At 41.1% G+C, this 23,103-nt stretch overlaps 1 protein-coding gene across 1 annotated transcript in view; it reads right to left on the bottom strand.

The window, feature by feature from the left end:
- wdpcp (WD repeat containing planar cell polarity effector) overlaps positions 1 to 23,103 on the bottom strand; it is a 124,000-nt gene that overhangs the window by 27,439 nt on the left and 73,458 nt on the right. Inside the window, exon 15 of the mRNA XM_060831175.1 lies at positions 18,466 to 18,568. Within this exon, the coding sequence (XP_060687158.1) occupies positions 18,466 to 18,568 (103 nt within the window). The remainder of the gene's footprint in view (positions 1 to 18,465; positions 18,569 to 23,103) is intronic.

Below are 23,103 nucleotides of genomic sequence, written 5' to 3'. Positions count from 1 at the left end.
AAAAAATATTCCATTACCAAACATATATTACAAAAATCAACAATTGGAAATACAAATAAGCAAACATCAGATCATATTCAATTCAGATCATGAATTTTTGCCGGCTTATTTAATCTGAGGGAAGAAAATAACCACATGTAAAACTTTTTAAAATGTCTTGCTTGAGGCTCATTATCTCAATAGTCTTCCTTGTGTTCTACTCATACTGCAGAAGTTAAATAATGTATTTACATGCATATTATCAATGCCTTTCAGCATTTTTACATCTGTGACTGTGACTTTCCCAATCTTTGTATTGACATTAAGTTTTCATAAATTCTGTGCATCTTTTCTCATAAATTAAAAGTTTCACCATTCCTGTCATCACTTTTTCAATCCTTTCAAAAATTCAAACAGGAGAGCAAATACTTCTCTTGATAACTCTAGTAGCACTTAAATAGTTTTCAGCATGAATACTGAAGATAGTTTGATTCAAAATAACTGCCTCAAATTAAATGGATTAGTCATAAGTATAGTGATTAGGGCCAAGATGTAATGTTAGGTGGGCAATGGGAGGGTGATGGCAGGTGAATCCATTTCCTTCCCATTATTGATAGAGTGAAGCCTCAGCATTCACTAATACATAAGCTGCAAATCCTTTATTAAACAAACAAATTAGGAACAGAAGTAGACCACTCAGTCCTTCAAGCCTCATCTGTATTCAGTATGATCATGGCTGTTCTGATTACTTTAAATACTGAACTACTCCGGGCAACCATTTACCCACTTGCTTGTCAAGAATCTACCAACCATCTATGATACAGTTGAACTGAATTAGAAACAATCCTAATTCAAAATCAAAACTGATATTGTTGAATTTAAGGAGATGCTTTATTCTGATGCATCAACAAACTATTGGAGAAGTGAACATTGCATAAGTGCTTTGAAGAAGGACACTACAGCCTTTACCAGATATCTCACAATAAAGTAGCTGGTGCAGTGGGAAGTTCAGGCAGGCAGATGGCTTAAGGGTTGCAACGGTCACAGAATTGACATTGGATATAATGCAAATGTGCTAGCTATGAGGTAATATCAAATCGAACAGCTTACTGGTCCGCGTTGAGGCTATAACTTTGGTCTGCCTTCTGCTGTAAGAAGCTTTAAGAAGGCAATTTATTATATTCATTGCACCTCACATCAACAAATCATTTATTTTGTTCCTGGGATTGCCATGATCCTGGAACTCCAGGGATTAGATTAGACTTACAGTGTGGAAACAGGCCCTTCGGCCCAACAAGTCCACACCGACCCGCCGAAGCGCAACCCACCCATACCCCTACATTATTACCCCTATCTAACACTACGGGCAATTTAGCATGGCCAATTCACCTGACCCGCACATCTTTGGACTGTGGGAGGAAACCGGAGCACCCGGAGGAAACCCACGCAGACACGGGGAGAACGTGCAAACTCCAACACAGTCAGTCGCCTGAGCCAGGAATTGAACCCGGGTCTCAGGCGCTGTGAGGCAGCAGTGCTAACCACTGTGCCACCGTGCTGGATGCTCCTCCAGCAGTACAAATATAAGAACTGCCAGCATTTAATTGCTCTTGAAATGTGGGACTGCCTCCCCTGGGATCTTAATTCTAGCTGAAGGCCTGTTGATGGCCTCACCAGAGTCTGACTGGGGTGTGCTTTGGTCGAACATCCAGAAGAAGCAGCATGTCTCTATCACAGCCTCTCCAGTCAGCTGCAAGATCTCTGCTGCCATAACAGGATCCTGCCCATTGACTGGTTGAAGTGGTGTTTTAGTGCTATTTTGCAAAAGAAAGGCCTTTAGGTTGGACAGTTTAAGTACTCAAAAGACTAATCTGATACGCTGAAGCTTTATGATTTTCTTCACAACATGCAAAATTATGAACATTTACACATTTTTTGCACACATTATTGTATATTGCTTGGAGGTTGAAAGATCTAGGTTGGAACATTTAATAAATGTAAAGTGGTTGAAAACACACTGATGAAATATCATCACTATAATTTGAAAGCTATGTCCCAAGTACAGTGAAGACAGTTATCTCATAATGATTGGGTTTTTAGTGTATGCAATTTAGCTACAACTAAACGCACAGGGCCATGTTCAAAAGGTGTTATGACAAACTACTGACCCTCTTGAGAACTTCAAATTTTGTATGCAATCTTATTTATGTGAACAGAAAACAAACTCCATCATACCAGTATAAATTATCCATCTGGGAATGCGACAGGCATATCTGTATAGAATTCCTTTATTGCAGAATACAGTCCTACTGACAATGTAATTCAAACCCACTGGTTGCAGGTCACACTATACAGATATCAGTCCCAGAGAACATCCGCAACATAACCAAGGCAAACATCATCTTAGACTGGAGGTTGGCTAACTAGGTGCTATTGTTTAAGAAAAGAGGTAGGGACAAGCCATGGAACTATAGACCAGTGAGCCTGATGTTGGTGGTAGACAAGTGGTTGGAAGGAATCCTGAGGGACAGGACATACATATATTTGGAAAAGCAAGGACTGATTAGGGATAGTCAACATGGCTTTGTGCATGGGAAATTATGTCTCATTAAGTTGATTGAGTTTTTTGAAGAAGGAACAAAGAGGATTGATGAGAGCAGAGTGGTAGATGTGATTTATATGGACTTCAGTAAGGCATTCGACAAGGTTCCCCATGGGAGGCTGATTAACAAGGTTAGACCTCACGGAATACAGGGAGAACTAGCCATTTAGATACAGAACTGGCTCAAAGGTAGAAGACAGAGGGTGGTGGTGGAGGGTTGTTTTTCAGACTGGAAGCCTGTGACCAGTGGAGTGCCACAGGGATCGGTGCTGGGTCCTCTACTTTTTGTCATTTACATAAATGATTTGGATGCAAGCATAAAAGGTACAGTTAGTAAGTTTGCAGATAACACCAAAATTGGAGGTGTAGTGGATAGCAAAGAGGGCAGATTACAACAGGATCTGGATCAGATGGGCCAATGGGCTGAGAAGTGGCAGATGGAGTTTAATTCAGATAAATGCAAGGTGCTGCATTTTGGGAAAGCAAATCTTAGCAGAACTTATACACTTAATGGCAAGGTCCTAGGGAGTGTTGCTGAACAAAGAGACCTTGGAGTGCAGGTTCATAGCTCCTTGAAAGTGGAGTCACAGGTAGATAGGATAGTGAAGAAGGCGTTTGGTATGCTTTCCTTTATTGGTCAGAGTATTGAGTACAGGAGTTGGGAGGTCATGTTGCAGCTGTACAGGACATTGCTTAGACCACTGTTGGAATATTGTGTGCAATTCTGGTCTCCTTCCTATTGGAAAGATGTTGTGAAACTTGAATGGGTTCAGAAAAGATTTACAAGGATTTTGGCAGGGTTGGAGGATTTGAGCCTTAGGGAGAGGCTGAACAGACTGGGGCTGTTTTCCCTGGAGCATTGGAGGCTGAGGGGTGACCTTATAGAGGTTTACAAAATTATGAGGGGCATGGATAAGGTAAATAGGCAAAGTATTTTGCCTGGGGTGTAGGAGTCCAGACCTAGAGGGCATAGGTTTAGGGTGAGAGGGGAAAGATATAAAAGAGACCTAAGGGCCAATTTTTGCACACAGAGTGGTGCGTGTATGGAATGAGCTGCCAGAGGAAGTGCTGGAGGCTGGTACAATTGTAACATTTAAGAGGCATTTGGATGGATATATGAATAGGAGGGCTTTGGAAGGAGGGCTAGGTGCTGGCAGGTGGGTCTAGATTGGGTTGGGATATCTGGTCGGTACAGATGGGTTGGACTGAAGGGTCTGTTTCCATGCTGTACATCTCTATGACTCTAATATCGTCAAAATTGGCCTTCCTCTAATTTAGAAGTTCAACTTTTAGATCTGGTCTATCCTTTTCCATGACTACTTTAAAACTAATAGAATTATAGTCGCTGACCCCAAAGTGCTCCCCCACAGACCCCTCAGTCACCTGCCCTGCCTTTTTTCCCCCAAGAGGAGGTCAAGTTTTGCATCTTCTCTCGTAGGTACATCCACAAAAAGAATCAGAAAATTTTCTTGTACACACTTAAATTCTTCTCCATTTAAACCGTTAACACTATGGCCGTCCCAGTCTATGTTTGAAAAGTTAAAATCCCCTACCGTAACCATAAAGTGTCCTCAGCAGGACAATATTGAAGTCAATAGTATCTGCTTGTACAAGAAAAGTTTGTATGCAATTTTTAAAATAAGTCTTCTGGGCTGTGGGTGTCACTAGCTCAGCCAGCATTTGCTGCTCATCCATAATTGCTCTCAGGGCACTTAAGGGTTAACCAGATTTCTGAGAGTTTGGAGTCATATATGGGCCCCGAGTTCAATGACATGACCACTACACCACCACCTCTCCTCAAATACTACGAAATAAACACGAAGGAGACGCTGCCGGAAAAACCCCAGCTTCAAAGAACAGTAAAACATCAGTAAAAGCTCAGCCATCACTATTCCTTGGCAGCTAGATAACTTCTTGCTGATCAGAAACATTTTCTTGTTGCAATTGTAAAACATTCATACTATCAGTCAGACTGGTAACTAGATTATTCTGCTTGTCAAAAATACTCTATTATGACAACAATTATTGAGATAGGGAAGCCTCTGAGGCAGTGGCCAGAAAGAAAAACTATTCTGTCATCTTCAAGGTAAAAGGCAGCATAGATACATGCAGAGCCACCTGTATCCCTCAAGGCTGCCTTGTAGATAGACTCTTCAAAGATTTGAAAACTAGAACACTTCAAACAGATTTCATTCAACACAGCAATCAAATACATAGTCAAGGTACAGGTCTATACGATGCTGCAAAATCACCTATGTTACAGATATTGTTATATGGCATTGGCCAAGTTTTTGATGACTCCATATATTAAATGACAACATAGCATCAATATTGCAAAATTTCCAACTTGAATCAACAGGAAAGTTCTTTTTTCAAGAGAAAATTCTAACAAGTACGTACTTAAAACCTTTTAACTTTTTTTACCTTCCAAAAAAGTTTCCCACTAACGTCTCCTCCTTAGGTTCTGGCATCTACATTAGACCCAGACTGAGACAGTGAGAAACCAACCTTCACAGACCAAAAGGAAACCATCAGTAACTGACTCCCACACAGTAGGAGCAACCAGCTGGTATACAACCCCTGCTTATTGATCAATGGAAAGGTAGAAAACAAGGAAGATCAACTCATCCTCTTGGGGGTGTCCCCTTGCCAAATGTACCAAGAAGGTCAACAACATTTAAAACATACAGAAGTAGACTAAATCCTATTGTTCCCAAGGTACTGTTGTGCTACATGTTAAAGGAATTCCATTAATTCTCAAGTTCTGAGTTCTGAGTAAGGGTCACTCGATTTCTTTTATTAACTCTGATTTCTCTCCACAGATGCTGCCAGACCTGCTGAGCTTTCCTACTAATTAAAGGCTTGCAACATCAATTCTCAAAGAAAGCTTCAACACAATTTGATTTCTTCAAATCTGTCTTTAAATTTTAAATACCAAATATTGCCAGGAATTTCTATCTTGCAAACAAGATACTTTTGATATCACTCAAAATTTTAACAAATTGTTGTCATGACAGCAATAAGGTGAAGAAAATGTATAGGGTTTCTTCAATTCCATGTGATTCGACAAACAAAGTAATGAAGAGAATGTTTGGAAACTGTAACCCTGATAGAGAAGGCATATTTTTGTGCTAATTGTAGCATAGAAACTTTAGTGACACTGACAATAATAGCTGGAGGCAGGGAAGCTTAATGTTTACTTGCCTCGTATACCTGTCTTACTGGGTATTAAGCAATATAGAAGAGTATGAACTTGAGTTCAAGTCCTGAAAATTAACAGGAAATACCTGGAGGCAGTGAAGATAAAAGGGAAGGCTCATTACAAACATGACTTAAATGTATAGCTTGAAACATGATTGACAGATCAGAACTCCTATTTCAGGGTGTTACTAAGGGGACAGTAGACAGTGCACTCTCTAATACAGAACTTAGCAACTGCCCTTCAGTTCCTGAAGTTCCATTGTTGCAGAAACAGACACTTCAACAGAATGGAAGCTTTTTTGCTTGTAGGCATTTAGCTGGATAGCGTGCCACCAATGTAGCAATCTAAAGATGCCAATTTAATTAAAACAGTTTTAAGTGCATTGCCTTTATCAGTTAATGAGAGCTTTCCGTCGTAAATGGGTATGTTTAGCTACACAAATCTAAAAGATGTAAAGTACCTTTTGACATACTGTATGATCAGATATGGGCCAAAGGGAATTTAATAGTTAAACTAGAAAGACAATCAGCATACTGAATACTTTAACCGAAATCATAAAGACTACAAAAGAAGTGCTAAGTAGGTTGAGAACTTCATCACAGGAAAGAGAGAGAGAGAAAAAAAAATCAGAGACACGAGTGACAGAGCTCACTGTAGTAGCTAATCGCACAGTAGAATTCTCAGAGTGTCTACAAGAAGCATCATATCTTCCTAGCATTGAGAATAGGAATTCAGAAGGGACGGGGTGGGGGTCATTGAATGTCCCCTTCAGTACAAGATTGATAATATAGAAGGAGAGATGGATCATATAATATAGAATAACTCTCATTCTTTAATAGAGACTTCTATAAAGATATCAAGATCTTAGTCAAAATTCCATTTTGATCGACATCAGGCCTATTAAGACGTTGCACTGAACTCTTAGACGTGACTTCCACCACACACTAAACTAAACACCCATTTTATCAGGCCTCACTTAAATTGCAATTGTGGTTGGTATTTTGTTGCTGACAATATTAAAATAATGGATTCAGCTTGCATCCTTAATTCATTTTCTAATATGCCAGTGAGATTTTCATAATGACATTTATCAATAATATAATTTGACTTCATGATGATTTCATTGCTTAGAACACATTCAGCACCAAATTGAACATGGAATGAAGTTTTACATTGGGAACAATGCCATATATCCAGCCAAACTGATATTTTAAAAAGATCAATTAAAATAACCATGGTCTCACCACCAGACTTAGAACCACATTAGTATACGGTTGGGAATGAATTTCCAGGTGACCCCATAAAGTTTCATGACATGAGGTCAAGCATGGACAATGAGCACCCTCCAACAACCCTGGCTTCAGGAGATGAACAAATTTAGAAGCATCACTGCTGACCAAGTTGGCCAAGTCCTAGAGGACATTGCTGCTAGAGTTTGCAGCAGATCAGGGAACTAACAAGAGTGAAAAATCTACTCGATTTCATCCTCACCAGTCTTCTTGTTGCAGGTGTATTTGTTCATGATAGAATTGATAGGAGTAACTCCAGAGTGCTTATGAAGGTGAGGTCCTACCTCCACATTGAGGATATGCTCCTTTGGATTGCGTGGCCGTACCAATATGGTGAATAGGTAGATTTCAAACAGATGTGGCAACTCAAAACTAGGCATCTGTAAGGCACTGTGGGCTATCATCAGCAGCAAGACTGTACTCTACCACAGTTGGTACTCTCATGGCCTGTGATACCCTCCAAACTTCCATCATCATCAAGCCAAGGGATCAAATATGGTTCAATGAAGAGTGCAGGAGGATCAGCACCAGGCATGTCTAAAAACAAAGTGTCAAACTGTTGGAGCTACAACACTAGACTATTTGCACATCAGGCAGCAGAGGCAACATATAATAGACAAAGCTAAGTGATCCCACAGCCAACAGATCAAAGCTAAGCACAGAAGTAAAAAAGTATTTGGACGAACACTTGAAATGTCATGACATTCAAGGCTATGGGCCTAGTGCAGAAAAATGTCACTAGTGTAGGTAGTAGTGTATTTTTGGCAGTATAGACTCAATAGATTGACGAGTCTCTTCTGTACTATATTATTCCATCATTTTATGTCCTGTTACATCCATTTGTGAACTGTGCTAGACAAATGACTTATTGGAGGAGATTTCATAAATATGCACGTGCTTAACAATGGGGGATCTGGCACATCAATGCAAAAGAAATGGCTTAACCATTTGTAAGCATTTTCAGTGATCAATCCATTTCTGTCTCCTCCTCAGATCCCTAGCCAAACTGCCTACTTCTGCTCCTATTTCATATGTTTGTAAGTCAGAATTGTGATGGAATATTCTTCAAGTCCCTGGAGTGCAGCTCTAATAGCACTGAAGAAGCTCAACACCAGAACAAAATGGCCTCTTATTTGGTCCTATCTAACAATGTCATCACACTGTTCCTCCACCAGTGCACAGTGGAGCAGTGTGTATGATCGACATGTTGTACTGCAATAATTCACCATGGTTCTTCAGACAGCACCTTTCAAACCCATGATCCCTACCATTGAGAAGGACAAGAACAGCAACCATCCATCAGTACTGCTGAATCCCACCAGATCCCAAAACTCCCTCTCTAAAAGCATTCTGGGTGTGCTCACACCACAGGCTGCAATAGTTCAAGGATGAAACTCATCACCACTTTCTCAGCAACGAGGGACACGTAATAGATGATAGCCTAGACAGTCCACGTCCATTAAACAGATTTTAAAAAGTAATGCCAAGAAAACGATCAGCATTTGGCATAATTTTTCCTTCGAACTGACAAGAACTTCTGGAGTTTGGTGATGTGCAGTTAAATTCAGAAATCCAGAAAGATCTCCAGAGGATACAAGGAAATTCTCCATATTGCAATCAGTTGGGAATCTATAAACTGATGAAAACTTACACTCTTCATCTATTTGTAAAAACCCTTAAAACTTTGCATGCTGTTGAATGAGGTTTAAAAAGTTCATAATCACTCCTGAACACACTTGCTCTGAATAAGTACTTTTATCTTTGCTGAATGTCAAATTTCGCCCAAATTTAAGAAATTCCACATTTTAAAAAAAGTGATATTTTATTTTCTAACTTAATTCCATATGCACATCCCACTTATCAGCAAACATTTAATTCAGAAGGAGAGTTATATCAGACTTGAAATCTGAACTCTGTTTCTCCCTCACAGATGCTGCCAAACGTACTGAGTTTCTCTAGTAATTTCCATTTTTGTTAATGATACACTCCTGTTTTAGACCTGAAAAACCTCTTTCTTCAGTCTTACAACCTAGAACATAGAACATAAAACATGACATCGCAGTACAGGCCCTTCGGCCCTCCATGGTGCACCGCCCTGTGAAACCAATCTGAAGCCCGTCTAACCTACACTATTCCATTCTTGTCCATATGTCTATCCAATGACCGTTTAAATGCCCGTAAAGTTGGCGAGTCTATAACTGTTGTAGGTAGTGCACTCCACACCTCGATTACTCTGAGTAAAGAAACTACCTCTGACACCTGTCCTATATCCATCACCCCTCAATTTGAAGCTATGTCTCCTCGTGCTGGCCATCACCATTCGAGGGAAAAGGCTCTCACTGTTCAACCAATCTATCCCTCTGATTATCTTATATATCTCAATTAAGTCGCCTCTCAACCTTCTTCTCTCTATGAAAACGGTCTCAAGTCCCTCAACCTTTCCTCGTAAGACCTTCCCTCCATACCAAGCAACATCCTAGTAAATCTCCTCTGAACCCTTTCCAAAGCTTCCACATCCTTCCTGTTATGCTGTGACCAGAACTGTACGCAATATTCCAAGTGCAGCCTCACCAGTGTTTTGTACAGCTGCAGCATGACCTCATGGTTCCGAAACTCAATCCCTCTACTAATGCAATTAAAGCTATCACATCGTATGCCTTCTTAACAGCCCTATCAACCTGGGTGGCAACTTTGAGGGATCTACGTACATGGACACCGAGATCTCTCTGCTCATCTACACTACCAAGAATCCTATCATTCTCCCAGTATTTTACATTCCTGTTACTCCTTCCAAAGTAAAACACCTCACACTTTTCTGCATCGAACACCATTTGCCTCCTCTCAGTCCAGCTCTGCACTTATCTCTGTCTATCAGTAACTTACAACATCCTTCAGCACTATCTACAACTGTAGCAACCTTAGTGTCATCTGCAAATTTATTAATCCATCCTTCTACACCCTCATCCAGATCGCTTATAAAAATGACAAACAGCAGTGGACCAAAACAAATCCTTGCGGTACACCATTCATAACGGAATTCCAGGATGAACATTTCCCATCAACCACCACTCTGTCTTCTTTCAGCGAGCCAATTTCAGATCTAAACTGCTAAATTGCCCTCAACCCCATGCCTCCGTATTTTGTGCAGTAGCCTACCATGGGGAACCTTATCAACCACTTTACTGAAGTCCATATAAACCACGTCACTGGCTTTACCGTCATCCACCTGCTTGGTCACCTTTTCAAAGAACTCAATAAAGGTTTGTGAGGCACAACCTACCCTTCACAAAACCGTGTTGACTATCCCTAATCTACTTATTCCTTTTGAGATGATTATAAATCCTATTTCTTGTAACCCTTTCCAACATTTTACCCAAAAGCAAAGTAAGACTCACTGGTCTATAATTACCAGGGCTGTCTCTACTCCCCTTTTTGAACAAGGGAATAACATTTGCTATCCTCCAGTCTTCTGGCACTATTCCTGCAGACATTGACGACAAAAATCAAAGCCAAAGGCTTGGCAGTCTCCTCCCTGGCTTCCCAGAGAATCCTAGGATCAATCCATTTTCACACTTGCCAGAATTTCTAACATCTCCTCCTGTGAACCTCTATCCCATCTAGTCTGTTTCTCAGTATTCTCCTCGACAACATTGTCTTTTTCCAGTGTGAATACTGATGAAAAATATTCATTTATTGCTTCCCCTACCTCCTCTGACTCCACATACAACTTGCCACTACAGTCTTTGATTGCCCCAATTTTACTCTAGTCATTCTTTTTATCCCTTATATACCTATAGAAAGCTTTAGGGTTTTCCCTGATCCTATCCCCAACAATTTCTCATGTCTGAGGTCATCTAAACCTGAACTGTTGGTGCTTTAACTTGAAGCATGTCCTCCTCTCCCCATCAATCCTGTGCTCACTGATCTACACTAGCTTCCAGTTAGACAGCATCTTAAGTTTAAAATTCTTGCCTTGATTTCAAATGATTCCATGTCCTCACTTTTTCCTATATCCATATTCTGCCCTAATCACACAGTCTTCTGAAATACCCACATTCTTTAATTCCATTTTGTTAATGTGATCAGAATTAGGGACCATGCTTTTAGCTGCTTGGGCATTAAGGTGAAGTTTCCTCTTGGGCCTCATGAACTCACTTTTCTCCTCTCAGAAACATCTTAAAATCTTTCATTTTGACCGAACTTTAGGTCATCTGGCTTAATATGTCCATACATGGCTCACTGTCACACTGTTGTAAGATGCTATTGTGAGGCACCTTGGAACAATTCCTTGCATTAAACGCGTTATATAAATTGCCAATGTTATTGCCATGACAAAAGAACCTGATGTTGTGAAATTAGAACACCATGTCTCAGAGATTGCCAGATCTTTGCTGCCAGCCTTTGAAATCAGCGGTGAGAAATGTTTCGCTGTTAACTGCAATATCTAGCCTAAGGTTTTAGAAAATGGAATTCAGTACACTTTTGACATTGGAGCACTCTGGAATGCTGCTGCAACGACACTTTCTGTGCAGTGGCAGGCACATCATTTACAGGCTAGACCAGGTGTACCTCAGGTCTAGTTGCTTTCTTAGCACTAAGTCAACCTCAGAACTATTGTATCTGCCTGAGACAATACAGCAAATGCATTGCACGTGCAGCAGCCAGATGGCTATACCTCAAAATAGAAGAGTATTAGCCCCCTAATAATTCAAGTGGAAGCTGTTGTCAGTCAGGGGTGCCAGTATTCTGAGTCAAGGGCAATGTCCATTATCAATCCAGGGTCTCGGTATGGCCAGCTGTCCTGGGACAGTCAGACTCAAGTGATCCATCTCATTGCAGTGTGGGGTTTGGCCCAGTCAATCCCACTGTTCTGGTATAAACGGTCAAGGGATTTGGGATCATGAGATGGAGAATATGACAGAGTGGTCAGAGATCTGGTAAGTCATCAGTTGGGGTTGCCCACTCAAGACAGTCAGGGGGCTGGGGTCATGGCCAGTCCTGTGGTTTAGCAAAATTAATGCCGGGGTGGGTATTGGCGGAAAATGTTAGGAAGGTGAGAGGATTTAGGAAGCAGAGGGAACAAGGATGGTGAAGGAGCCGTTTATTGTACAAGTCGAAGAGCTGATAGTGAATGAGAGGGGTCTGGCAATAAGTGTATATCACCCTAGTTGCTTCAACATGAGCAACATAATGAAGGGCATGATGAAACTGCAGTGACACGGCTCAGGGGGTAAAGAAGTTGAACTTGCAATTTGAGGAGGTGAGTGAGAACATGTTGGTGTTCAGTAGAGATAGGCTGTCCAGGGAGTGCTATGTGTCAAGCCAGGAAGTCAACGTGCCCAGCATCCGTCCATGATCTGCCAATTGCTAAATGCAACCTACAAACTGAAAAAGGCTGAGACCCCAACCATAGTCGCAGAGTCACAGTTTGCCTGATGATCAGAAATGCAGGCTTTACCTGCAGTACATGAAAGGAATGCATTATAGAACTATGTGGAAGGAGGGCTCTTCTGAGCCTGGAGGCCCTTGCCCTGCAGGTGTGTCAGAACATGTCTGAACAGTTTAATTAAAGTGAAGTAACAAATAATAAAGTGTGAATGTTGGTCACAAGCAATGTTGACCATACCACTGGTCCTTGCAAAATTGCAGACAGACATCACTGTGAAGCAGAAATAATCACATGCAACATTAAAAGAGGCACCTTTGGGGCACAATGCACACAGCTAATGCAAGCCATTTGAGGACGCAAAGGGGCATCAAACTGATTGCCTGTCCACCTGAACTACAGATATAACACTACTGTACCTTTCATGGTGAATTGGCGTTTGCAGTGGAAGGAGTCCATGCTCCTGGTGTTCCTATACTCTACTACTGTCTCTTTGCTACATGACTGGTGATGTATTCATTGGAATAAAATTCAATGTCAAAATGCCACGTTGGATCAACTCATGGCCTTTTTTGTTAGAATGCTCCATGTCCCCGAACGGACCAGCATATTAAGCTTTTACTTTTCAGGGATACAAATGGTGACTGTTCTTGCTGCTAAGGACCTTGTTCTGTTTCTTCTTCTCCCTATACATGGTCTGCACTGACAACTGTGAATGATGGATCCAGCCGCAGAAGATGTGACCATCTCTGTTGCTGCAACTCAATGACAGAAAACACAGGAACAGCAGCAACCTCTAATAGAATGTGAATAGCCTCCCCATGATCAGGCTGCAGCTGACGGGCTCCTTAGGATGTGTGAGAGACACAGGAGGGTCAGAGTCTTTTGTCCTTGATGCTATTTCCTCCAGGTGAGCAAAGTGTAGTGTTGCTGTTGTTGAGGATGTTGTGGGACGTTGTGAATGAACTATGCCAGCTACTGTTGTGAAAGCTGCTACAAATACAACATTCTGGAGAATTCCTATGCTCCTGCTGCATGTTACACAATTTTGAGTAACAAAGTACTATTATCATTGAGGCTCTAGTACATTAAGAGGAGCAGGAGAAATTAATGAAGCCATGGAACAAGAGCCATGACTGCAAAATCACTTGTACATTATTAAATTGAAAACAACATAGCTTGAAAATATAGTCACAATACCTGAATGTCTTTCTGTAACTTCTCATGACATCTATAAACATGCCTTCATCCACAGCACCTTAAGTCCTTCAAGCTAACCACAAATATCATATTACTGCTTGATTAAACTTGTAAGCAAAAATGGGCGGGAGTACTCTCTGTAAACACAACAGGACACCATATCTTTCATCTCAAACCATGTCATGTGCAACTATTTACTGTCTGCTTTATTGCTTCCGCTTGACAACAGTATGTTTTGCTTGCACTTTTAAACCAGTTTTCTACTTTGTTTAGGTGCTATTTCAGTCAGAGACTTACATTCCAAGTGGAAAAGGGAAGCATACATAAGGTTCAGGCAGCTAAGAACAGTATGGGCCCTGGAGGAATCAAGCAGGCTAAAAGGGGTAATGAAATAGCTTTAGCAAGCAGAATTAAGGAGAATCCCAAAGCATTTTATTCTCATATAAGAAGCAAGCAGGTAACTAGAGAAAGCAGGTCCAGTAAAGGATAATGAAGGAAGGCTGTGTGTCAAACCTGAGAGAATGGGTGAGATTCTGAATGATTATTTTGCATCAGTGTTCACTGAGGAGAGGAACATGAATCTTGAGATTAGAGATAGAAGTTTGAATAGTCTGGATCATGTTGACATAAGTAGGGAAGATGTGTTGGGCAGGCTAGAGGTTATTAAGGTGGACAGATCCCCAGGACTGGATGGGATCTATCCCAGGTCGCTGAGGGAGGCGAGAGAGGAAATAGCTGGGGCCCTGACAGATATCTTTGTGGCATCCTTAAGTATGGGTGAGGTGCCGGAGGACTGAAAGGTTGCTCATGTTGTCCCCCTGTACAAGAAGGGTAGTAGGGATATGCTGGGTAACTACAAACCAGAGAGCCTGACATCAGTGGTGGGAAAGTTGCTGGAGGGATGGGATTTATTTATATTTAGAAAAGAATGGGCTTATCAGTGATATGCAACATGGTTTTGTGCGGAGGAGATCGTGCCTTACCAACTTAATAGTGTTCTTCGAGGAAGTGACCAAGTTGATAGATGAAGGAAGGGGTATTGATATCATATACATGGACTTTAGTAAGGCGTTTGATAAGGTTCCCCATTGTAGACTAATAGAGAAAGTGAAGTCACATGATGTGCAGGGTGTTCTAGCTAGGTGGATAAAGAACTGGTTGAGCAACAGGAGACAGAGAGTAGTAGTTGAAGGGAGTTTCTCTAAATGGAGAAAGGTGACCAGTGGTGTTCCACAGGGATCAGTGTTGGGGCCACTGTTGGTTGTAATATACATAAATGATCTGGAAGAGGACGCTGTTGGTACGATCAGCAAGTTTGCAGATGACACGAAGATTGGCGGAGCAGCAGAAAGCAGAAGGGACTGTTAAAGAATACAGGAGGGCATAGATAGACTGGAGAGTTGGGCAGAAAGTGGCAGCTGGATTTCAATCCAGACAAAATGTGAGGTGATGCATTTAGGCAAGATTAATCCTAGAGTGAATTATACAATGAACGGAAGAGCCTTGGGAAAAGTTGATGGACAGAGAGATCTTGGAGTTCAGGTCCATTGTACCCTGAAGGTTGATGCACAGGTGGATAGAGTGGTCAAGAAGGCATTGAGTATGCTTGCCTTCACTGGACGGGTATTGAGTATAAGAGCTGGCAAGTCATGTTAAAATTGTACAGGATGTTGGTTTGGCTGCATTTAGAATACTGTGTACAGTTCTGGTCACCACATTACCAAAAGAATGTGGACGCTTTGCAGAAGGCGCAGAGAAGGTTTATGAGGATGTTGCCTGTATGGAAGGTGCTAGCTATGAAGAGAGGTTGAGTAGGTTAGGTTTATTTTCATTAGAAAACAGGAAATTGAGGGGGGACCTGATTGAGGTTTACAAAACCATGAAGGGTACAGACAGGGTGGATAGAGACAAGCTTTATCCCAGGGTGAAGGATTCCATAACGAGAGGTCACGTTTTCAGGGTGAGAGGTGAAAAGTTTAAGGGGGATACACGCGACAAGTACTTCACACAGAGGGTGGGGGGTGTCTGGAACGCATTGCCAGCAGAGGTGGTAGAGGCAGGCACGGTAGATTCATTTAAGATGCATCTGGATAGATGCATGGGTAGGTGGGGAGCAGAGGGATACAGATGCTTAGGAATTGGGCGACGGTTTAGACAGTAGATTTGGATCGGCTCAGGCTTGGAGGGCCTGTTTCTGGGCTGTAACTTTTCTCTGTTCATGCAAAAAGTACAGAATTGAGGGAGACCTGCTCTCCTCAAAAATAAACTGTTCCTACATGCTTACTGACTTGCACAACCTTGTCTCAAAACAACAGATTGATTCCCCACCTCAAAACGAATGACCTTCCAATCTTTGATGTTTGTCATGCTGGGGAATATGGATATATGGATATATAGACACACACACACACACACACACACACACACACTCTCCCATGGCGTCACCTCTGGCCACGCACAAACCTCATCAGAAAATCTAGGTAACACAGTTGTGGAATAACAACCTTGAGAAATATCCCTCTAAACCCTTCCTATTCATGTACCCACCTAAATGCCTTTTAAATATTGTAATTGATCCAGCCTCCAGCACTTCCTCTGGCAGTTCATTCCACATGCACACCACCCTCTGTGTGAAAAGGTTGAACCTTAGGTCCCTTTTAAATCTTTCCCTTCTCCCCTTAAAACCTATGCCCACTAGCTTTGGGCTCCCCTACCTTAGGAAAAAGACCTTGGCTATTCACCCTATCTATGATTCGATTCTCTCTATAGCGAGAAAGCAGCCCTGTAACCCAATAGGATGAGGGCGACTTTACCTTTTAGCCTAAGTTATGATTTCATGTGGAAAGGATGCACACAGAAAGCCTTCTGCAGAAGAGAACATTGGTCTCGTTAAACAGAATGGATTTATTACATACTACATAATGGCTAGTTACACTAGATCTGAGTTGCATGATAGTCTCTTGTGAGTTCTCAAGCTATGCTTAAGAGTGAGTACATATTACTGTTTAATTCCATGGATTTAACAGTTGAACAACTCAAACACGTGAGTTCCTCCTCGGAACAGTCTTTTCTATCCTGGTGGATGGAGCTTATCTCATGAAGTGAGTTCAGCCTTTCAACTGCCTTATACAACAGAGGGAAGCAACCTTTATGGCACGGAGTTTACAGTATTAGGAGATTGAGAAGGAATCAGTGTTCTATTAAAACCAGCAATGGTCAACAGGCGTGACTCAAAATACTAGTATGCAACAAATTGTCCAAAATGGAATGATAATGCTTTTGAAATTACACATGACATAGAAGGAGTGGAAGGAGAAGGTGGTGATATTGATTATGCAAAGGCAACAGTGTAGATGAGGGTAATGCAGTTGGTATATTTATATAGATTTCAGCAAATCCCACATGGGAAACTGAAAAGATAAAAGCACATGGGATCCATGGTAACTTGGCAAGTTAGAGAGAAGGTTTAGGGGACACCTGTCAGACCTATATAAGATTAGCAATAAGGAGGCACACTTTTAAAGGTGGAAGACAGGAGTTTAGAGGGTATTTTAGGAAAAATATTTTCACCCAGAAGGTGATGGGGATCTGGAATGCACTGCCTGGTAGAATAGTTGAGCTGGGTAGCCTCATAACCTTTAAAATGTAGTTGGGTGAGCACTTTAAATATCATGACATTTAAGGCTCTGGATCAAATGTTGGAAAGTGAGTAGTGTAAATTTAACATAATTTTGGTGGTACAGACTCAATGGGCTGAAGGGTCTCTTCTGTATTCTATGATTCTATGAAATATACTCACAACAATAGTTAAGTCATAGACTCATTCAATCGTGTGGTTTTGGATAATGGATGCAATCCATATTGTGGGGGGTGGCTTGGTTAAAAAAATTACCCAGCTTACTTAAATAATAAGAACTAAAATAAACTTAAAGAATTTCAGAATTCTATCTGCTTCAGTTTGGGATGACAAAATGCTGAAATTACTCAAAAGAGTGGTGACTCCCTGTCAAATAGCTGGGCTAAATCAATTTCTCAGCACAGACACATTGTCAAAAGAAATACCTTTACTGTCATGAAAAAAGCTTAAATGAAACTTCACCTGGCACAGAAAAAGGGAAGTGTTTTGGAAAGTCAGTGGATTTATGGCTTATACAACTGGACAATATTGTATTTTTTTAAACAAGATCTTTTCTCGGTGATAAGAAATATTAAGTGGGTATTATTGGCATCAGGTGATATTGCAGTGGTAAGGTTAAACTTCAAGACAAGGGCAACAATTTTAAATGGATCACAGTGAATTTTGTTGAGTGCTGAAGAAGCAGACAGTCCCTTGAATTGGGTTTAACATTAAGGAGACAGATTCCATCACAAGAAAACCCTTTCTAGTTCCGCTGAGATTGTAAAATTTAGTTGTGTTGTGACTTCATGAGATCTTTGTTATTAAAGTGTAGCATTTGATTCCTTGAAGAGAACTTTCAGCTTCTAACCAATGTGCATTTCCCATTGCAATTATTTTATTTATATACTATAATGTAATAATATTAAATACGGAGATTAGGATGGTATAAACCAGTGAATAAAACACAAATTTACTAACTTAAATGATGGCTACATAAATGTTTATAGCGTTCACAATGCAATACAGTACACAACTGCAAATTCAAATCAGATAAATCTTTTTCAAGAATCTTCAAAATCAATTAACTGCCAACTCCGATCAATATTGCTGGAGCTATATTTGAGGCATTTTTAAATGGGATTGATCTAAATAAAAATACCTCATCATTTACAAAGAATTAACTCTTACCAACTTCGGCTGTTATTGATTCTGCATTAATCTCATTAGCTTTCTTCTTAGCCACTTCAGCCAGTGCCAACTCACCCTTATCCAAAGCCACATAATATATATCCTGTTGAATTCAAACCAAAACAGTGAACATATCAGTAAATCCCAAATGTGTTATGTTGTTTATTACACTTTGCTTCAATCCACACGGAGAAGACAAGTTTTAAAACTAAAGTTTCTAAAATAGTGCTCATTTAGGAAGGAAGGTTCAATAATGTTCTATGTGACAGTGTTAACACAAATTCTTTTCAAGATTACATTGGTGCTGGAAAAGTACAGCAGGTCAGGCAGCATCCGATGAGCAGGAAAATCGACGTTTTGGGCAAAAGCCATTCATCAGGAATGAAGCAGGGAGCCTTCGTGGTGGAGAGATAAATGGGAGGGGGACCTGACCACACCCCTCTAACAACCCACCCTCCCCTCACGACACCTTCCTCTGCCACTGCATGAATTGTGAAACCTCTCCCACAGCTCCCCCCTCACCTCCATCCAAGGCCCCAAAGAAGCCTTCCACATCCAAAGTTTCACCTGCACATTCACCAATACCATTTATTGTATCCGTTGCTCTCGATGCAGTCTCCTCTACAATGGGGAGACTGGATGCCTTCTTGCAGAGCGCTTTAGGGAACATCTCCGGGACACCCACCCCAACGAAACCCACTTTCCATGGCCGAACATTTCAACTCCCCCTCCCACTCTGCCGAGGACTTGCAGGTCCTGGGCCTCCTTCACCGCCACTCTCTCACCACCTGACACCTGGAGGAAGAACGCCTCATCTTCTGCTTCAGAACACTTCAACCCCAGGGCATCAATATGAACTCCACCAGTTTTCTCATTTCCCCTCCCCCCACCTTACCCCAGTTCCAACCTTCCAGCTCAGCACCGCCCTGTCTCACCTGTCAATCTTCCTTCCCGCCTATCTGTTCCACCCTCCCATCTGACCTATCACCTTCACCCCCACCTCCATCCACTGACTGCACTCTCAGCTACCTTCTCCCCAGCCCCATCCCCCTCCCATTTATCTCTCCTCCCTGGAGGCTTCCTGCCTTCATCCCTGATTAAGGGCTTTTGCCCGAAACATCGATTTTCCTGCTCCTCGGATGCTGCCTGATCTGCTGTGCTTTTCCAGCACCATTCTAATCTTGACTCTGATCTCAGTATTTGCAGTTCTCACTTTCGCCAAATTATTATGTTAAGTACAGAAATACAATAATTTTCCAATTGCTTTTTTAGCTTTGTGATAGAAAAACGGTGCAAATTCAGAATGCAAACAATAGAAACTTTATCATGCAGTGAATGGTTAGGGTTTAGAATGCTCTGCCTATGTGTGTGGAAATTGGTTCAAATGGGAATTGTATTATTATATGAAAGGGAAGAATGTGCAGGGTTACAGGGAAAAGCTAGAGGAAGTGACATTAGATGTCCTTCTCATCTGGAGGGCAGCATGGAGAGGGCGGCACGGTGGCTCAATGGTTAACACTGCTACCTCACAGCACCAGGTTCGAATCCAGCCTTAGGCGCCTGACTGTGTGGAGTTTGCACATTCTCCCAGTGTCTGTGTGGGTTTCCTCTGGGTGCTCCGGTTTCCTCCCACAATCAAAAGATGTGCAGATCAGGTGAATTGGTCATGCTAAATTGCCCACTAGTGTTAGTGTTAGGAGGGAAATGGTTCTGGGTAGGTTACTCTTTGGAGGGTCAGTGTGGACTGGTTGGGCCGAAGGGCCTGTTTCCACACTGTAAGGAATCTAATCTAAAAAGTGGGTTAAATGATCAGGTTCTGAGATTCACCTTGTTGAGTATGTGGACTGGACAGATTTGTTTGATGTCCTTGGCTTGTTGGACAATGTCAAAGACCCAAACCTGAAAGTTTGAGTTTGCTGACTGCTATATTGGCAGTTTTATGGGCTCTGTATCAATATTGCACTTGTTTAGCACCTAACTTGAGAAAAGTCTCGGACAACTCTTTTCAGTGTTACAGACCACTACCCAGTCAGAACAGCATCAAGTTAGAAGATTGGGAAACCAGATCAATGCAGGCTGCAAATTCAGCATAAAAACTACAAAATGCAGATGATAATTATAAACCTCACTAGATATCCACAATCCGAATATACGCATTAACTAGTTAGGCAAATATGCACAATACAATATAATTCTTCCCTATAAACAATCTTACATTACATAAGGGTTTTGCACCATCAGGTTCAACTTATAATTCTTTTTTCCCTGTTAAATTCACATATTCAACTTCAAGATTCAAAAGAGGCAGCTCCATTTTTAGATATTAAAGGCTTCATGAATATGGGGAGAAAGCATATACCTAGCATTGAGTTAAAGGATTAATCATGATCATATTGAATGTTGAGTAGGTTTGATGGGCTAAGTGGCCTTCTCCTACTCCATGTTTCTTTGTTTCTATATAGGGATGTGTTCTATCTGTATACTCTGTATTCAGGTATATAGGCAAAGTTAAATAACTGAAACCTGTATGGTTGTCTCAAAAGCACCTCATCCATCTTCAGCAAATCACAATCTTAAGTTTCATTGTTCTCAATCTTTGTGGTTGAAGTAGATTGTGGGCAAATCCCTCCGGACTCTCATCACCATAGAACTTTCCTATGCTGTTGCTGCCAAATATCCATGACTGGAGAATGAACTGGTTTAGTCTTCCCACCAATTCATCAAATCGCCTGCTTTATATCTGTGCTCTGCTGACTAGTGATCTTATGGCAGCTTGGGTTGGAGGGCAGTTTTTCAGGTATAACATCCAAGGCTGTAGTGACCTTGACAACTATTGGCTGTGCTTGTATGGATAGAGGTCAGAATTAGATAGATACTAATGTAATTCACTGATAACACCCCCTCTTATAAAGTGCAATTTTGTGGCCCTGAGTAATCATGGAGAACAAGTGAAATTAAATATTCCATCATTCTGCATATTGATGGTGTAACAAATCTCCTATGTCATTGGCTGACACAACCTAATTGAAAGTAATTGACTTTACATTATGGATGAGATTCCAATCTCTGCACTGACCTAGAAGTCTTTCACTCCTACTACACAACTAGAGTTCTAAAACTAAAATTCCAACCCTCAGACAGACTATTCAGGCAAACAGGCTTATATTAGTGTTTATCGTTCAGGTTTGTTCGAGTTCCATGAAGGCACCCAGTTCCCTTGGCTCTGTATCCATTTTCTTCAAATAGTCCATAAGACCATAAGACATAGGAGTGGAAGTAAGGCTATTCGGCCCATCGAGTCCACTCCGCCATTCAATCATGGCTGATGGGCATTTCAACTCCACTTACCAGCGTTCTCCCCATAGCCTTTAACTCCTCGAGACAACAAGAATCTATCAACCTCTGCCTTGAAGATATTTAGCATCCCGGCCTCCACTGCACTCTGCGGCAATGAATTCCACAGGCCCACCACCCTCTAGCTGTAGAAATGTCTCCGCATTTCTGTTCTGAATTGACCCCCTCTAATTCTAAGGCTGTGTCCACAGGTCCTAGTCTCCTCGCCTAATGGAAACAATTTCCTAGCATCCACCCTTTCCAAGCCATGTATTATCTTGTACATCTCTATTAAGTCTCCCCTTAATCTTCTAAACTCCAATGAATACAATCCCAGGATCCTCAGCTGTTCCTCATACGTTAGACCTACCATTCCAGGGATCATCCGTGTGTTTATTTCACATTTGCCATGTTAAGTTTGAAGATGCTGAAATAAAATTGATGTTTATAATAACATATTGCTCTCTGTATGAGGTGGAAGGATAACAATATATTGTCCTGCACCTTTAGACCAATCTTCATCTACCATTATTTGGAGGTATCGGTGATGGACTGGGATGGACACAGTTAAAAATCACACAACACCAGATTATAGTCTAACAGGTTTATTTGGAAGCACTAGCTTTCAAAGCGCTCCTTCTTCATCAGGCGGTTGTGGAGCAGAATCATAAGACACAGAATTTATAGCAATTCTGTGCTGGAAAACTACTGCCTCCATATTAATCTGTCGGACTGTAATCTGGTGTTGTATGATTTTTAACTTTATCTACAAAGTAAGCCCTTAATTTAAATCATGTCACTTAGAATAAAATTTTATGACTTTGCCATAGCTAAAGGGGATAGATTAAGACACATTACACAAGTTGAATCTTTCATTTCTAACGTTAGGTTTAAAATGTCATGGCAGATGCTGAGCAGCCCATGTTCAACCTAATCTTTTAGTGTAAATGTAGGTGATACAAGAGAACTCCTAGAGAGAAAGTGGCAATAAAAGTGAATAAATCAGCAAAAACAAATAGCAATTAAGAAACAAATAACCCTTTCAATTTGTGGTGTTTCAATACCAACAGCAAGCTGGCTTACTTTCCAAGCAGGAAGCCATGAGGGTAGCTTTGAGTACAGGTAGTTAGATGACAGAAACATTTTACACTAAATTGAATGATAATTATAAAAATAACCAAAAGTCAATTAACAAAGATTTGTTCCTATTCTCTTCGAATCTCTTATTTCCCCAAGATACACAGGAGAATTTGAAGAATTAACAGTAACTTTTTTTTAAATTGCAGGAAAGCCTGTACAATGTCT

This window comes from Hemiscyllium ocellatum, chromosome 10 (assembly GCF_020745735.1).
Source record: "Hemiscyllium ocellatum isolate sHemOce1 chromosome 10, sHemOce1.pat.X.cur, whole genome shotgun sequence".
Taxonomy (NCBI): domain Eukaryota; kingdom Metazoa; phylum Chordata; class Chondrichthyes; order Orectolobiformes; family Hemiscylliidae; genus Hemiscyllium; species Hemiscyllium ocellatum.
This window is presented reverse-complemented; position numbering and strand designations above follow the sequence as displayed.